Source organism: Mastigoproctus giganteus, chromosome 3 (assembly GCF_048544385.1).
Source record: "Mastigoproctus giganteus isolate SK-2022 chromosome 3, ASM4854438v1, whole genome shotgun sequence".
Classification (NCBI taxonomy): domain Eukaryota; kingdom Metazoa; phylum Arthropoda; class Arachnida; order Uropygi; family Thelyphonidae; genus Mastigoproctus; species Mastigoproctus giganteus.
The window spans coordinates 154,062,174-154,078,718 of NC_143577.1; the positions used below are offsets into that span (position 1 = coordinate 154,062,174).

Below are 16,545 nucleotides of genomic sequence, written 5' to 3' on the forward strand. Positions count from 1 at the left end.
ATCCCGCTGGAAGTCAGCATTTGCGAACCGTTTCTGTTGAAGAAACCAAGTAGCAAAAGTCCTCCGAAGTGGATAATCCGCAGGCTCCAATGATTGGACGCATTGCAGATGGTATGAACTCATTTGGTTTGTTGACAGTATCCTCCATACAGTGGATTGGGAAATACCCAATCGTTGGCCTATCGCTCGAGTACTCGGATTGCCTTCTGCAAGACGTAGGACATTCTCCTCATTGTCTGGCTTTCTCGTTCGCTCTTGATTCATGGTACCTCTCGTGAAACAACCAGTCTCACGGTAACCTTCTGTGCACACGTGCGAAAATCGTATGATGAGGAGCACGCCTGTGCGAGAAACGTTCCTGGCACAAGCACAGAGCGGCGTGCCCGTTACAGTCCTCAGCTCCATACGCGAGGTGCATGTCGGCCAGTTCAACGTTTGAATACTCGTCCATCCTACTGCCTCGGGAACTGGTTCGCAAATGCTGACTTCCAGCGGGATCGCTGTTGACAAATGCAGGGAGATTACTTAAGGTTTTCCAACAGCAGAAATGATAAAATGTTTGTTAAAATTCTATTAGTTAATAAAAGGAGGATTATTTCTATGATGTCTTGTAGAACACTCTGGTGCTGATAACCTCCGTTGCTGGAACAACTACACAAATAGTTTACATGTATTCCACACCCTTGTAGACAAAATCAATGATGCAATGCACCACGGAATCGGAGGCTTGCAAACCCCAAGCCTGACCCCAAAATACATCGAATCATCAGCCCTAATGCTTGAGTGAGAGAATACAATCCATCCGTATTTTAAAAATTTAAATGTTTTGAAACCATATAAATAATGAATCTATCCTTTTTTAACACTTTGAAAACAAATATTAAAACAAAAACATTAGTTAAAACTATGTATGTTCACTTTTATTGACTAAATTGTTTAAGTGAAATTATGTTTATATGCAAAAATGTTTCTGTACATAATGTTTCTAAGGAATACCAAAAAGTAACAACTTAACCAGGATGTAGTTATGCCGCTGCAGTAGTACAAATTATATATCCTCTTGGATTATCAAACTTATGGTCGTTATCAGGGGAAGTAAAAAAGTAAGGTTTCCTATTGTATTCCTCAGTAACAAATGTTCATAAACAGGGTGTAACTCATTAATTTGTTAGCATATTGATTGCTTCAGTAAGCAGCATTGGCTTATTAGCATAGGATGAAAGGAAGCTAGGTTTTTGCTAAATCCCACTATCATACTCTTCCCACTGCTAGAAATCCAGTTACCTCTTAAGTCTTTCTGGACTGATAGCTTCATCTACTGACAAAGATAGTTTATTTGTAGTTGACAGCATAGACAACCAAATATAAACTTCCTAGATCTGGTCTACTAGGTTCTCTGAATAGTTTGTCCTTTGATGTTTTTGCCCCATTTCACTGTGAAATTCTATCATTCAATTTGCCACCACCCCCTCACTGCCTTATACATCATCTCAGTCAGATCGCCCTCTGAGATACCAAAATTTCCATGCTCTGTAACCTTTGCAATCTCTCCTCATATGGACACCCCCCTTCCTTTACTAATTGCATTAGATAAATTGCCCATCTTTGGAAAGCTGCTTCTGAGTACTTGTCCATACCATAGGAAGGTGGGCTAGTTCCAGTAGGTAGGAAGCATAGGTTCTCAGTTTGTGAGAAAACAAAAAAAAAAACACCTCTGGGAGCCCACTCCAGAGGAGTGTGAAGGAAGGGGAAAAAATAAAAGGGGAATTTCTAGAAGCTCACTGTCTTTTTGCAAATGCATTCTCCAAACATAAATACAACATTCCAAATATAATCCTGCAATGTACTTGCATAGTACAACTATAACCTTCGCCCTATAAGCAGAAGCATAATAAATCATGTGTAACTACACAGATTAATCTCTGTGTGTGCAGTTATTTAGGTTACGTGGAACATGGTGACTGTACTAAATGTGGTTGAGGTGCAAGCAGTAATTTTGTTTCTGTGAACAAAGCCTACCCTACTAGTGGAAAAGCACTTGAAACTTGTAGCTGTGTATGACCCTAATATCATATCAGTGTAGCATGTGAGAAAGTGGTGTTATGACTTTTTCATTCATCAGAATTGCATAATGGATGACAATAGGAGCTAACCATCTATAGTTTGAGCAGAGATTTTCACTCTATGTATGGAACACTGTGTACAAGTGTTTTGGGGCTACTTTCAAGTCTGCCACATGTAGATGCCTCACCAGTTGATTAATGACCACAAGAAAACCATATATGGAGGCACTACTCCCAGAGATCCCAGCCAAAGGGTACTCCTTAAATGTTCCAGGCATTCTTCTATTTGAACACAAAAGTGTGGGGAAAGCACCGTTACATCTTATTTAAGGCATGTTTAAGGTATACCATTACATGTGTTATTGTTAAGGGCAGCTCCTAGAATATTAATTCATATCAACTTCATATCACTGTAATTTTACAGACTCTGTAAAATTACAGTGATATGAACCAGATATGTAGTAGTGTAAGGTTTGTGTAGTTAGTGTGTGTTGTGTTGTTTGTTCTGGCTGCTTGGCTACCCAGCAGCAGCAATTACCTGGAAAGCTGCTTCTGAGTACTTGACCACACCATTGGAAGGTGGGCTAGTTCCAGTAGGTAGGAAGCATAGGTTCTCAGTTTGTGAGAAAACAAAAAAAAAAAAAAAAACACCTCTGGGAGCCCACTCCAGAGGAGGGGGAAGGAAGGGGAAAAAATAAAAGGGGAATTTTAAAAAATGAGAAAAAGAAAATAGAACTTTCTTTTTCTTTGCACTGCCTTCATAAAGTATTTATACTGTACATTCTTTTTCTTAATAAAAATTATTACCTGTGTACTCAATTTTTACAACACACTGGACCTATCCAAAGCCATTTGTGTCAGCAGAAATTTTCACTTTTTAAACACCTGATTGGCAAATACATGAAGTGCATTTAGATTAAAGGGAGTTTCAGTAAGTTTAGTCTCTTGACCAGGAGGAATTGTTCCCACAGTAGGTTCAAATTCTGTCTTGATGTCCAAATATTGTGGACAGTCATACAAAACATGGCTCCAACTCTTGGCCTCTCCACAAAAACAGAGGTGTATTGCTCAGACTGAATTTATACAGTTTATCTTTTAACAAACCATGTCCTGTAAAAATATAAGATCTGAAAATGCTCAAAGAGAACCACTTATTTCTCCTTATGTCCATTAAATAAGAAACCTGAGGAATAAATTTCTTAATCACTAATCCACCTTCAGATGTATCCCATCTGTCTTGCCATTTGTTCACTAACTCATTCCAACATTTTTGTTTTTCTCTCTCTCTCTCTCTCTCTCTCTCTCTCTCTCTCTCTCTCTCTCTCTCTCTCTCTCTCTCTCTCAGCATCTTGTTGGATGTCAGTCTCAATCCCCATAAATGCAGTTGGAATCTGTTTACAGATATGAAAACATGGCCCTCGAAACACTAAGAAAAAGTCCAATGTTAACACTGGCTAATACCTGCAAGGCAACCATCGATTTCGACAAACATTTATCATAGTCAACAGCATTGTCCTTTGCAATGACATGAGTTTTAGTTCAAATCTAACAATTACCACCCTATGGTATCATGCACCAGCACCAGCAACCAACCATAGGGAGGAAGACTGCAGAATAGTATAACTTCAATTTTTTTCTCGACAATCCCCACTCTGTTCTTGATATCCTCGTATCAAGAACAGAGTGGGGAAAACATGTGCAGAGAAATTTAGCTTGTAATCAGTTGTCCCTCCTAAATATTTCACTTCAGTTACAAGAGGAAGTTGAGTCCCATTAATTTTAATTTGAGGTCTGTTTAGATCTAATTTAGTCTTAGAAATAATCATCTTAGTTTTAGAACTAGTGGTGAGCTTGTTGTGAAGAGCCCACTTATACAGATCCTTTAATATAGACCTTCCCAACCAGTGTGCCACAAAAAGATTACTGGTGTACCACCAAGAGATTGAATTTTATAAAATTTTCATATTTATAAAAAACCTGGCTGGCTGGCTTGTGCCAAGGTATAATGAATATATTGACCTCGGCACATGGGCTTTCTAAACACCTTGGTCTTGAGCCTACAACCATCCCTAATAACCAACACGTCAAGGAATGGTAGGGTTCCCTCTGCTTCCACCTCCGAAGTAAATTTAATAAAAGGGGAGAAGCTATTAAGTACATCAAGTATCTGATTCTCCCTCCCCTTTTGTATAATGGTGAATGTGTCATCAACAAATCTTTTCCATTTATGCATGGGAAATTCCAAACCCTCAAAAATTCGAACTTCCAACTCTTCCATAGCTAAGTTAGTCACTATGGCACTAATGGGGGAACCCATGGCTGTGCCATGGATCTGCTTATACATGACATCTTGGAAAATCATGGTGGTACTGGATAAACAGAACTCCACACTTCACAAATATCATTAGCACTAAGAGGAGACCTAGTATTTAACAAAACATCCTTTTCTAATGCCATTCTGACACACTGGACTCCGAATTTAATATGGATACAAGTGAACAATGATGCAACATCAAAAGAAATCATAATCTCGTCTTCTCGTATAGTCTATCCTTTTATAAAATCCACAAACTCTTTGCTATTCTTGATAACCAAGTTGGAAAGTCCTACTATGGGTGCGATCAACTTGGCTAGGTACCTTGATAGCATACGTGGGACTATTTACAAATGATACAATTGGCCTGAGTGGTACACCCACTTTATGTATCTTGGGGAGCCCGTAGAATCTGGGTAAGCCAACACAAGGGTAGTGTTGTCAAGGCTTTAGTAGATAGGGTGTGGTCCCACTGTAGCACCTCCGAGGACAGAGATGACAAAATTATTCGTGTCACGGCAGACCTCAAGAAATGCAGCTACCCCCAGAGGGTGTTGGACAGAATTATTAGAGGAGCGGAGTCCACCCATACTGAGCCGTTCTCCCCTGTGAGCACTGCATACATTCCCTACTATCCGGGCCTTTCAGACCACATTGCACGAGTAATTCAGGGGTGCCAGATACGCTGTGTGCAACTCCCGGGACGGAGGTTGTACACAGTGATATCTTGTGTCAAAAACCCCATAACGAAAGAAGCCAACAGTGGGGTGGTATACGAGATTAAATGCCCGGATTGTGGGGTGTGTTATGTAGGTGAGACGGGGCAACAACTGAAAGACCGTCTGGGGGAGCATATGAATGCAATAAATTCCGCAAATTATGGGAAGTCTGCCGTGGCAGAACATTTTTGGGAGAAGCAACATCAAATCTCCCCGGAGGATGCTGTCATCACGGATCATGCACAGGGGTTCTGGGACCGTAAATGGCTTGAGAGTTTACGTATTGGGGCAGCTAGCAATTCCATTAATAGAGACAAGGGTGTACGTTTACATCCCCTCTTGGAAACCGTGGTTCTTGGGCGAGATGAACGGTTTCAGGTATCGCGCTCCCGAGCCATTTCCGGTTCAGGTGCATAAATGGGAAATTCCGGCCTTACTCCTGAGGAACCATGTGACGAGTGCCGTGGATCTGCTATTTAAGGATGTGCCACACAGCAGAAATATGCTGTTGAGAAAGGAGATCGCTATCTCCGAAAGCTACAGTTGTTACGGTATTTTATTAATTGTTTGTATCGCTTTAATCATCATATTTTATATTTTTGTATTTTATTGTAAATTAAATCACATCAGTTTTAGACTACTATATATTTTATTTTATTGTAAATAAAGTATTTTAGTTGCAGGATTGGAATTTGTTTATTTGAATACTGGCTGATGTGAAGTCTAATTGTTCAATATGAATTGTCCCAGCCTTGTAGGCCTATTTAGAAGTATGTATATACACTGAGTGATCATTAAATTATGACCACCTACCTAATACAGTATTGGGCCACTGTTTGCATGGATCACAGCTGCTATTAACCTAGGCATTGACTCCATTAGATGTCTGAAGATGTCTAGGGATGCTGCCTGCAAAGCTTTTCACAGTGTCAGAATAGATAATAGTTGCATGTCCATATGCTTCACTTCCTATAACAGAACATCCCATAAGTGTTCAATTGGATTGAGGTCAGGCAAATTTGAAGTCTAATCAAGATGGGCGATATCTTCACTGTGTTCCTTGAACAACTCAGGTCCAGTGACTCAGCGTATTATCATGTTGGAAGATCCTGTTTCTGTCCTGGAAAGCATATAATGTGGCAGGGTGCACATGGTCTCCTAAGTGCTGCTGATAGATTTCATCAGAGAAAAACATTGGTCCATATGAACCAGGGGTCCTAGTTCTAGCCAGCAAAACATGCCCCATATTAAGAAATCACTGCCATGTGCATTGATAGTGGGCACCATGCATGATGGATGAACAGACTTGTGTTGCTTACACCACACACAAAGGCGTCCATCGGCATGTTGCACCAGGTATTTGGACTCATCTGACTGGCACACTCATTTCCAGTCCTCCAGTGTCTAACCAGCGTGTTGTTGACACCACAGCATTCACCATTGACAGTGATTAGCGGTGAGGAGTCGGCATCTCTTCTGTCATCTGCTGTGATGATGATTCACTGCATACATCTAAGTACGCAGTGCATCATCATTTGGGTTATTGTTTTTGCATTCCTCAAATTTTATTGTAATGTCATCTGTCGCACAGTGACTTGCCATTGAGCCCATACAGTGTGCTGCACCATTCGCTCACTATGAACATCCACTTTGCATAATCCTTTAGAGTTCTGTCAGAAATGGTTTGACTCAACTGACATCATTCTTTGTACATCTTAACCACGGCGGGTTGTGAGCAACTAACAAGACGTGATGTTTTCGATATGGAAGCATCTGATACACACACAAGCTTCCTCAATCAAGCCCTTTTGAAACTCTAATATCTTTACGACATCCCATAACTGCTACTTTATCACATTGATTTACATGAACAGATACAAATTACCACTGCTCTAGCAGAAGCTGTTCAGCTTTGTATACAGTGAGTTACATAGTCCATTAACCAATGAGCTGGTCATAATTCAGTGATCACTAAGTGTATATGGACTGAGTGTGCGTACATGCATATGTATGTATATATGTAATGCAACTTGTTCATATATGTATATAAACTATTTGCATTAGCTGCTTTATCATTTTGTATCTCCTGGAAAACTTCTCAGTGAATTTTCATGATTAAACAATTAACTGAACAAATATATAAAGGGCATTCCAAAAGCCTTGAGGGGCTTATGTGGCTATAAATTTTGGCTCCAAATGGAGAAAAGTTTTAAAATTTAAATATATTGATTGAAATTAATTACAAACTGCTTTTAAAAAATTGGCACTAAGATGGCCTACGTTCTACTGCAAATATTCCTCTGTGCTGATGAAGTAATTTTCCATAACAAAGGACCACAGTTAGCACACCACTATTTGTAATATCTTTGTGGATATATTTTTACAATGTTTCAATGTTCCATGGTTTATTTGAAAACATTTTATCTTTCAAATTAATGTTATAAAATTGGTAAAATGGAAGTGATTGGTAATAATTTTCAGTTGTGTCACTTGAAAATTACAAAACCATGAGAGGTGCATTATGGCCACAGAAGCCAATGTGCTAACAAACAACAACAACAAAAACAACATCTCAGTTGTGTTTGATACGAAACTCTCTCAAACACTGTATTTCTTTACTACTGTGCTTGACCTGCAAGATCAAAAAAAAAAAAAGGCCAGTGTTATTGTTGGCTGTTATGCTGCACAAAATAGTTACTTTTGTATGGTATAGAAATTTCTGGACAACTTCGTATGGATTCTTAGATCCCATACTTGAAAAGTTTGCTCATTCTCAAATCCGTTAAAATGAAAATCGCATTAACACTTGTATTGTGTATTTGCAAAATCATAATAACATATGTTAGCCAACTCTAATTGTGTTATTTAATTTTTTGAACAATTTGAATATTGTACAAGTACAGATGGATATCTGTTTTTAAAATCTGATCCGAGGAACTTTTAGGGATGGATTACTGTCAGAAAGCAGCATTGTCAGGTTCATGTGATGGGTGTTGTTTGATGCTGTTATGAACTACATCAACCCAGTTTGGACTTCAGCTTGCTTAAGGACACCCAGATCATGATTAGTATTCCAGACACTTTCCTGAATGAAATATGGTGATGTATTGATGACTAGCTTGATTGGAAAAAGCAAAATGTGTAATTTCAGCAAACTGCAAAAAAGCAAAATGCTTAATAATTTCAAACTAAAATCCATGCCAAATAAAACCCCTCCAAGACTTTTGGGTCACCATGTATAATTTGGTTCACAGATCCTGACAAAACAGACTTTCAGATTATTGTCATTTTTTAGGTGTCGGGAAGAGCAGTGTTGTCCTTCGGTATGTTGGTCATGTCTTTAATAAACAAGCTTCACCAACCATTGGAGCCTCATTTTTCACTTGCAAAATGTGAGTTTATATCATTGTGTGTGTGTGCATTTATATGTAAATAAAAATGTAGGTTTTCATGTATTCATACCCTTTAGGAGAAATGTTCCCAAAATTATGAATTACAGAACTTCAGTTCCACTGCTACCTTTTTTTTTTCCCTAAACCCTCAATACATTCATTTTACTGGAGTAGCGTAAATTTTGGCAGTGTTTTGTGTTCTGATTATTATGTCCTAAGAAAAGGCTTATCTGTTACTATGTTTTTACCACTGTTTTGGTTAAGTATGTTTTTAGTCAGTTCTCATGTTTTGCAAGCTGGAACCATATTCAACAGATATTGATCTTTATTGTAAATCCGTCAGATTATTGGTGGTACTTTTTTTGCAGGTTAAATAATTGAACTTAAAAAGTAAAAAGATGTGCTAGAAGAAAAAATATGCAACTTATTCTGGGAGAAGCAGACTGTTTAATTGTAATTTAATGTACTGAAGGAACAAATTTAGACTTGAGTGCAGAAGCCTAAAAATTTAGACTTATGCACTCGGAAGTCAGTCTAATTAGTGCAGCATTTTGCATTATCATGGTAGTTGGGGCTTAGTTAAAAGGTGATTGCATCAGACTTTGAGTACAGAATGTTAACAATTAACTTAGAGATTAAGAAAGAATTGTTCAGGGAAATTGCTACCTGGGGAAAATGGGTAATACAGAAATGTTTTTGGGTAGATATGCTTTTGATACTGTTGCACAAATTGCTCCTATGGATAAAGGGATGGTTGAGTGGGAGAAGACAGAGTGGTAATCAATGGACACTGCTCTTCGTGGACTAATGTTATTAGTGGAGTCCCTCAGGGTTCAGTGTTGGGTCCATTGTTGTTTTCTGTATTTATTAATGATATTGATGATGGTATATCAGGCTTAATGTCCAAGTTTGCAGACAATACGAATGTTGGCAGGGTTGTTAATGACAGTATGCTGCTGCAACAGGATCTAGAAAAGTTGAGCAGATGGGCTGAGAGGTGGCAACTGAAGTTTAACATTAAGAAATGTAAAGTACTGCACATGAGAAGCAGTAATCCCAGGGTAATGTATCAACTGTGTGGTACTACACTGACAGTGATAGAGAATGAAAAGGACGTGGGGGTAATTGTGCAGGCAGATATGAAGCTTTTTGAGCAGTGCAGGCAGTCTGCAAGAGTAGCTCATGGTGTCTTGTCAATGATATTGAGGAATTTTTCTAGCAGGGATAAGGATGTGATTATTCCCTTGTACAAGGCAATGGTCAGGCCACACCTTGAGTACTGTATACAGTATTCAAGGTGTGGCCTGACCAAGTATTCAAGGTGTGGTACTGCCTCTTGCTCAGAATAATTGCCTAAGAGGGCCTAAATTCAAATTGAGGAAAGACAGTTGTAGGATAGATGTGCAGAAGTTTACCTTTAGCCAGCGTGTGGTTGATTGCTGGAACAAACTTCCATCGGTCGCTGTAGAAGTTGATAGCTTAAATAGATTCAAGGCAGAACTAGACAAACATTTGGAGCGAGTGGATGGGTGAAATTAGATTTTTTGTTTTGCTGATTCTATATTAGCTTGCTTTCTTGCATCATGTGTCTTTACTAATGCTAATGTTATCTATTGATACAAATCAAGGTAACACCTACACATCTCAGGAATTCTTGTTTGTTGCTTTCTTAGCCGATATTGACTAGATGTTCTGAGGGTGGCTGTGTTTCAAATGAGTGGGAAGCTAATGCTAGAGAAACAAGCTTAAATAACTTCAAGCGATGTGTCAGGATAGTAAAACTATTCAAGAATACTTGATCTTAACTGTGTCTACAGTAATTGTCAGTGAAATGAGCGAATTCAAATTCATTGTTGGACAACTACCACTGACATAATAAACAATGGAAATGTGGCATCACAAAAAGGAAATAAGGAATGAAGAGTTCCACTACAGTATATACAATATACCTTTGAAAGATAGGAAAAATAGTAGAGGTGATGGGCTCATTCTTCAGTTAAGCATGATTATGCACTACAAAAGCTTTCCCAGATTCAGAAGTTACACATGCTAGTATATAATCTGTGTGGTGTGAGATAGTTGAAAGCAAAGGTGTGATGAGAGTTGGTGTAATCTACAGACCAAAGATTGTGAGGATTATGATGAGTGCCTCTCTATGCAAGTGGAATGGTCAAGCAGATGTCTTACTATTAGTGATTTCAATTTGTTCTTAATTAATTGGAGCAAGTGGGAGAGAGAGAAACTCACCATGAGGAACAAATCTGGATGACTGTTATTTGTATCAGCATATTAGGGAAAATACTAGAGGTAAGAATATTCTAAATCTGATCATTATCCATCTGATCATCATAGTGTTGAAGTACCGAAACCACTAGCAGGAAGTGATCATGGAGTTTTCAGTGGAATGATGAGGAGAGACATTGTACTTCAAATTCATCAAAGCAGTTGTTAAAGGCAAGGGAATGGGTTTTGATTTCGGAAAAGAATATTACCATATCTTAAGGTGCTGTATGGCCTCTCTGAACTGGAGAGATAGCTTACAGAGTGTAAATTCATTAAAATTATGGTATACCTTTACAGCTGTAGTTACAGAAGTCTCCTTGTGCTCTAGAAATTACAGCACAAGGAGAATTCTGAGATAGATGAATAATGAACTAGCCAGTTTTATAAAACAGAAAAAGATGTCCGGAAAAGTTTTACAGCAATAAAAAAAGTACGGAAGCAAAAGCAGCTAAACTGATATATGATAGCACCATAGAAAAGCAAGAATGACAAAAGTGAATTATAGGAATTTTTTTCATGTATGCAAATAAAATGAAAAGAAAGGATCATATCAGAACGTTGTGTAAATGGTGCAGGAAAGTATTAGATAGCTAATTATTACGGATGAATTGAGTGGATACTTTGCATCAATGTTTACAAAATAAATCCCTTTGTGGTGAGGAAAAACCATGCAATGATGCTGAAAGCAGAAAATTGGTGATGTTGAAGATTATTTATAAGAAAAACTTTTGAACTGGAGGGCAAGTGAGTCACTTAGAATTAATGACATATACTCAGTAATTCTGAGAGAGGTGGCAAAAGAGTGCATTAAACCATTAAGTTTAATTATGAGAATGACACTGGAATCTGCAGAGATTCCCTAGGATTGGAGAAGTAACAGTATATCCCTAATACATAATGGCAGTTATAAAAGTGATTGGGTAATTTCTGACCAGTCTGATATCAGTTTTAGAGAAAATCATGGAATCAATGACCAGGAGTGTAATGCAGCATCATTTGGGTAGGAATCGAATTCTGAATAAAACACAGCACGCAGAAAAAATTTGTTTAACTAATTTGGTGAGTATTTTGATAGCATCACCCATGAGCTGTATGCAGGAAATAATTTAATCATTGTTTACTTGGATAATAGGAGAGACTGTTTCTACTACAGGGATGGAATATACACTTAATTAGAAGGGGTGGAGAATATTTGCTGATGTTACAGTGTTAGGCTGCTCAGAAAACTGCTAGCCTGGGGGGGGGGACAGACTAATAGATTAACAGAAGCTATAGTTAAAGGTGAAAGTAATTCTTGTGCTGCTTCAATTGGAAAATGCAGCAGGCTGGAAAGCAAGGTACCAGGGATTTCATGGCCTTCTGTGTTCATCATGGTAAAAGTAAATACATGGACTGTGTTAGGGTAACTACAGGTGCATGTATACCAATGCTAGGAGCATAGGAAATAAATTTAATGAATTTGAAGTGCTGGTCAATTCATCAAATGCAGATGTTGTGAGGATATCAGAGACATAGTGTCATTCGCACCTAACGTTTACAGAATTTGAATATGGGAAGTGCAATGTGTACTGAAAGGACATAATGTTATAGGTCTTGTGGCCTTAGGGGTCCCCCAACTCTGCGATGATCTTTTGTGATGCAATACAACTCTGTACAAGTCAGAAAACTGTAGATTATGCTGGGTGTAGTTTGCATTGTGTGTGTTGTGTTGGTTGTTCATCTGGCCTCTTTGTTGTTGTTGGGCCATTGCAAAGCCAAGATCCCACCATTGCCTTCACCATGTGGAGGTGGGCCAGGCAGTAGGGTCACAAATTTCTGCAGGGTGAACCCTGGCAACACCTAGGCTTGCCTGGGAGGATCCAAAGGAGAAAAAAAAGCAAGAGGGTGACAGTATGAGTTTGGGGAGAGGGGGGATGATAGGATGGCTTCCACCAGGAAGTAGAAGAATAGGGGATAGAGGGCACCCTTGCAAAGGCAGCACCCTCTACATGGGGGCAATGTTAAGAGCAGTGATAGGATGATAGGGCTCACCAGGCAAAACATTAGCATAAGGCATTAACATGCCCTTAATGCCACAATGTATCAATTCGTACAGCAGTCTTTTATGTGCAACAGAATCAAAAGCTTTTCTGAAATCCAAGTGTATGATATCAAGATTACTTTTTGCATCCAGTTCCTTTTTTACTGCATCATAGTATTCAACAAATTAGTCAGACAAGATCTCTCCTTAACAAATTCATACTGTGACTGAAGTATAACTTCACTCCTGTCTAGATGGTCCTGCATTACTTCTTTAACCAGTGACTCCATTATTTTCACTGGAACAGAAGTTAAGCTAACAGATCTGTAATTACTTGTGCCATCTTTTAACTCCTCCTTTGTGAATTGGGGATACATTCACACATCTCCAGTCCACAGGGACCTCCCCCGATTTCAAAAATGCTCTCATAATTACGGCTACTAAAGGTTTGATTACCTCCTTTGCTCCCTCCCCCCAACCTCAATATGACTGGATAGATACCATCTACCTCAGTTGCATTTCTTATGTCTAACTTCAACAATATTTCTTCTGCTTTCCTTTCAGTTATCACAAAATCATTAAGCTTCCTGTTATGTTTTGATAAACTTCTGGCATCCGCTTGCCTAAAGAATTCCTTGTGTTACAGATCTGTTAGCTTAACAGAAGTTAAGCTAACAGATCTGTAATTACTTGTGCCAAATTTCTGCAGGGTGAACCCTGGCAACACCTAGGCTTGCCTGGGAGGATCCAAAGGAGAAAAAAAAGCAAGAGGGTGACAGTATGAGTTTGGGGAGAGGGGGGATGATAGGATGGCTTCCACCAGGAAGTAGAAGAATAGGGGATAGAGGGCACCCTTGCAAAGGCAGCACCCTCTACATGGGGACAATGTTAAGAGCAGTGATAGGATGATAGGGCTCACCAGGCAAAACATTAGCATAAGGCATTAACATGCCCTTAATGCCACAATGTATCAATTTGTACAGCAGTCTTTTATGTGCAACAGAATCAAAAGCTTTTCTGAAATCCAAGTGTATGATATCAAGATTACTTTTTGCATCCAGTTCCTTTTTTACTGCATCATAGTATTCAACAAATTAGTCAGACAAGATCTCTCCTTAACAAATTCATACTGTGACTGAAGTATAACTTCACTCCTGTCTAGATGGTCCTGCATTACTTCTTTAACCAGTGACTCCATTATTTTCACTGGAACAGAAGTTAAGCTAACAGATCTGTAATTACTTGTGCCATCCTTTAACTCCTCCTTTGTGAATTGGGGATACATTCACACATCTCCAGTCCACAGGGACCTCCCCCGATTTCAAAAATGCTCTCATAATTACGGCTACTAAAGGTTTGATTACCTCCTTTGCTCCCTCCCCCCCCCCCTCAATATGACTGGATAGATACCATCTACCTCAGTTGCATTTCTTATGTCTAACTTCAACAATATTTCTTCTGCTTTCCTTTCAGTTATCACAAAATCATTAAGCTTCCTGTTATGTTTTGATAAACTTCTGGCATCCGCTTGCCTAAAGAATTCCTTGTGTATGAAAGTAGATGAAAAATAACTTCTCAGTTTTTCAGCAAAGTGAGCAGAATCATCAACAGTTAAATCATCAATATCAGGTGGACCAATGTGATTCATCCCCTTTGTTCTGGTGTTTTCATAAGTAAAGGAGTCTGCTGGTTTTCTTTTCATCTCCTGCCAAAGATTTCTCATAATCTGCCTTCATTTATCTAACCCATTTTGTAACTTGATTGCAAACCCTTTTATACGTAGACTTCTAGTTTACCATATGCATCTGTATCACCTGATAATTTATGTGCATCCCCTGCATTTTTATTCTCTGCCATGTGTTTCATTAGTTCATCTCACATCCATTTAGGTCTAAGCCTTCAACAGTATTTTTTAGTTGTTATGAAAAGCCTAGTAGCTTCTATGATTATTTTCCTGAATGTTTCCCATTTAGAATTTTTTATTGGTAACATCATTAGTTAGACACACTGTATAGAATTTAAAAACTGTCTGAACCACTATAGTCTCCTTTGCAAAAGCAAAAACCTTTCCTTTTACCCTTGATTTTTGTTACATCTTTAAGTAAATCCCACATGTCACTACACTGTGATCACTGCCACCTAGTGGATATCTGTGGATTTGACATGAATCATTGCTAATAATGAGATCAAAAATAATGTTCTTTCTTGTTGCCTCTTAACATGCTGTTGAATAAAACTGTCTTCAAATCCACAAAAGTCTTGCTGGTCTGTGAACAATCAAACCACAAGTTCCAGTCAGTATCTGGAAAGGTAAAATCCATCATTTTAAGACATTCTGATTTACTCACCCACTGTTTCTCTGTAAATTTGTTCATTATACTCATCACAGTCATTAGGCCTATAACACACTGCTACACTCAGTTTTGTTTTCTTTGTGCTTATGTCACATCATACTGTCTCAACATTATACTCACCACCCATGTCAACTAGATGCACTGCCTTAATAATGTGTGCTTCTGAACAAAGAGTGTACCCCCCCACGTCCTGTCTGTCCTTTCTGTACACATTGTACTCTCCATATTCAAATTCTGCATCCCTTCCCCTTATTGTTCTGTCATTGTAATTCCCATGTTAAAATTCTGCATCTCGTACATGTGCATAACACCACATCTCCGATATCTCCACAATGTCTGCATTTGATGACTTGAACAGCACTTCAAATTCTTGTGATTTATTTACCATGCTCCTAGAATTGGTGTACATGCAAGTATATATGCAGTTGTTCTTACTCTTAGTTACCCTAACACATCCCATGTATGTCTTTGTTCCATAACAAACACAGCGTACATTGGAATTCTTGGTACCTTGCTTTCCATACTGCTGAAGGTTCCAGTATAAGCAGTGCAACAATCAATTTCACCTCTTCATGTGGCTATTATTAATGTAGTAGTAGTGGCATGTGATGCAAGAAAGCAAATGTATGAGCTTATGCAGCATCAGCCAAAAAAAAAAAAAAAAAAAATCACACCATTCCCTCCAAATGCCTGTCCAGTTCCTCCTTAAATTTATTCAACCTATCAACTTCCACAACGACAGATGGAAGTTTGTTCCAGCAATTAACCACCCGCTGGCTAAAGGCAAATTTCCGTACATCTATTCTACATCTGTCCTTTCTCAATTTGAATTTATGTCCCCTTAGGTTCGTAATCTGAACAAGTGGAAGGATCCCATCAGAATTTAGCGTGCTGAACCCATTCAAGGCCTTATGCACCTCAATCAGATCACCGCGCAGGTGCCTAGTCTCCAGCCACTGCAATTTGCAGAACTTAAGCCTCTCTTGATAAGAGGATCCCTTCATTCCCCTCACCAATCTTGTTGCCCTTCTCTGTACACGCTCAAGTAAATCTACATCCTTCCTAAAATGAGGCCTCCAGACCTGTACGCAGTACTCAAGGCGTGGCCTGACCATTGCCTTATACAGAGGGATAATCACCTCCTTTTCCCTGCTAGCAAAATTCCTATATATCATTGACAAAACCCCATGACCTGCCCTTGCAGCCTGTCTGCATTGCTCAGAAAACTTCATATCTTCCTGCACAATTACTCCCAGGTCTTTTTCATTTTCTACCACCTTAAGTGTAGTACCACACAGTTGGTACGTTTCTCTGGGTTTACTTCTACCCATATGCAGTACTTTGCATTTGTCAAGGTTAAACTTCAGTTGCCACTTCTTAGCCCATCTGCCCAAATTATC

General features: G+C 38.8%; 1 protein-coding gene across 2 annotated transcripts in view; it reads left to right on the plus strand.

Moving 5' to 3' along the window:
- LOC150088337 (ras-related protein Rab-22A-like) overlaps positions 1 to 16,545 on the plus strand; it is a 122,677-nt gene that overhangs the window by 24,610 nt on the left and 81,522 nt on the right. For both annotated transcript variants that reach the window (XM_090370726.1, XM_090370727.1), the window contains one exon: positions 8,392 to 8,488. In XM_090370726.1, coding sequence (XP_090226852.1) covers positions 8,392 to 8,488 — 97 coding nt within the window. The remainder of the gene's footprint in view (positions 1 to 8,391; positions 8,489 to 16,545) is intronic.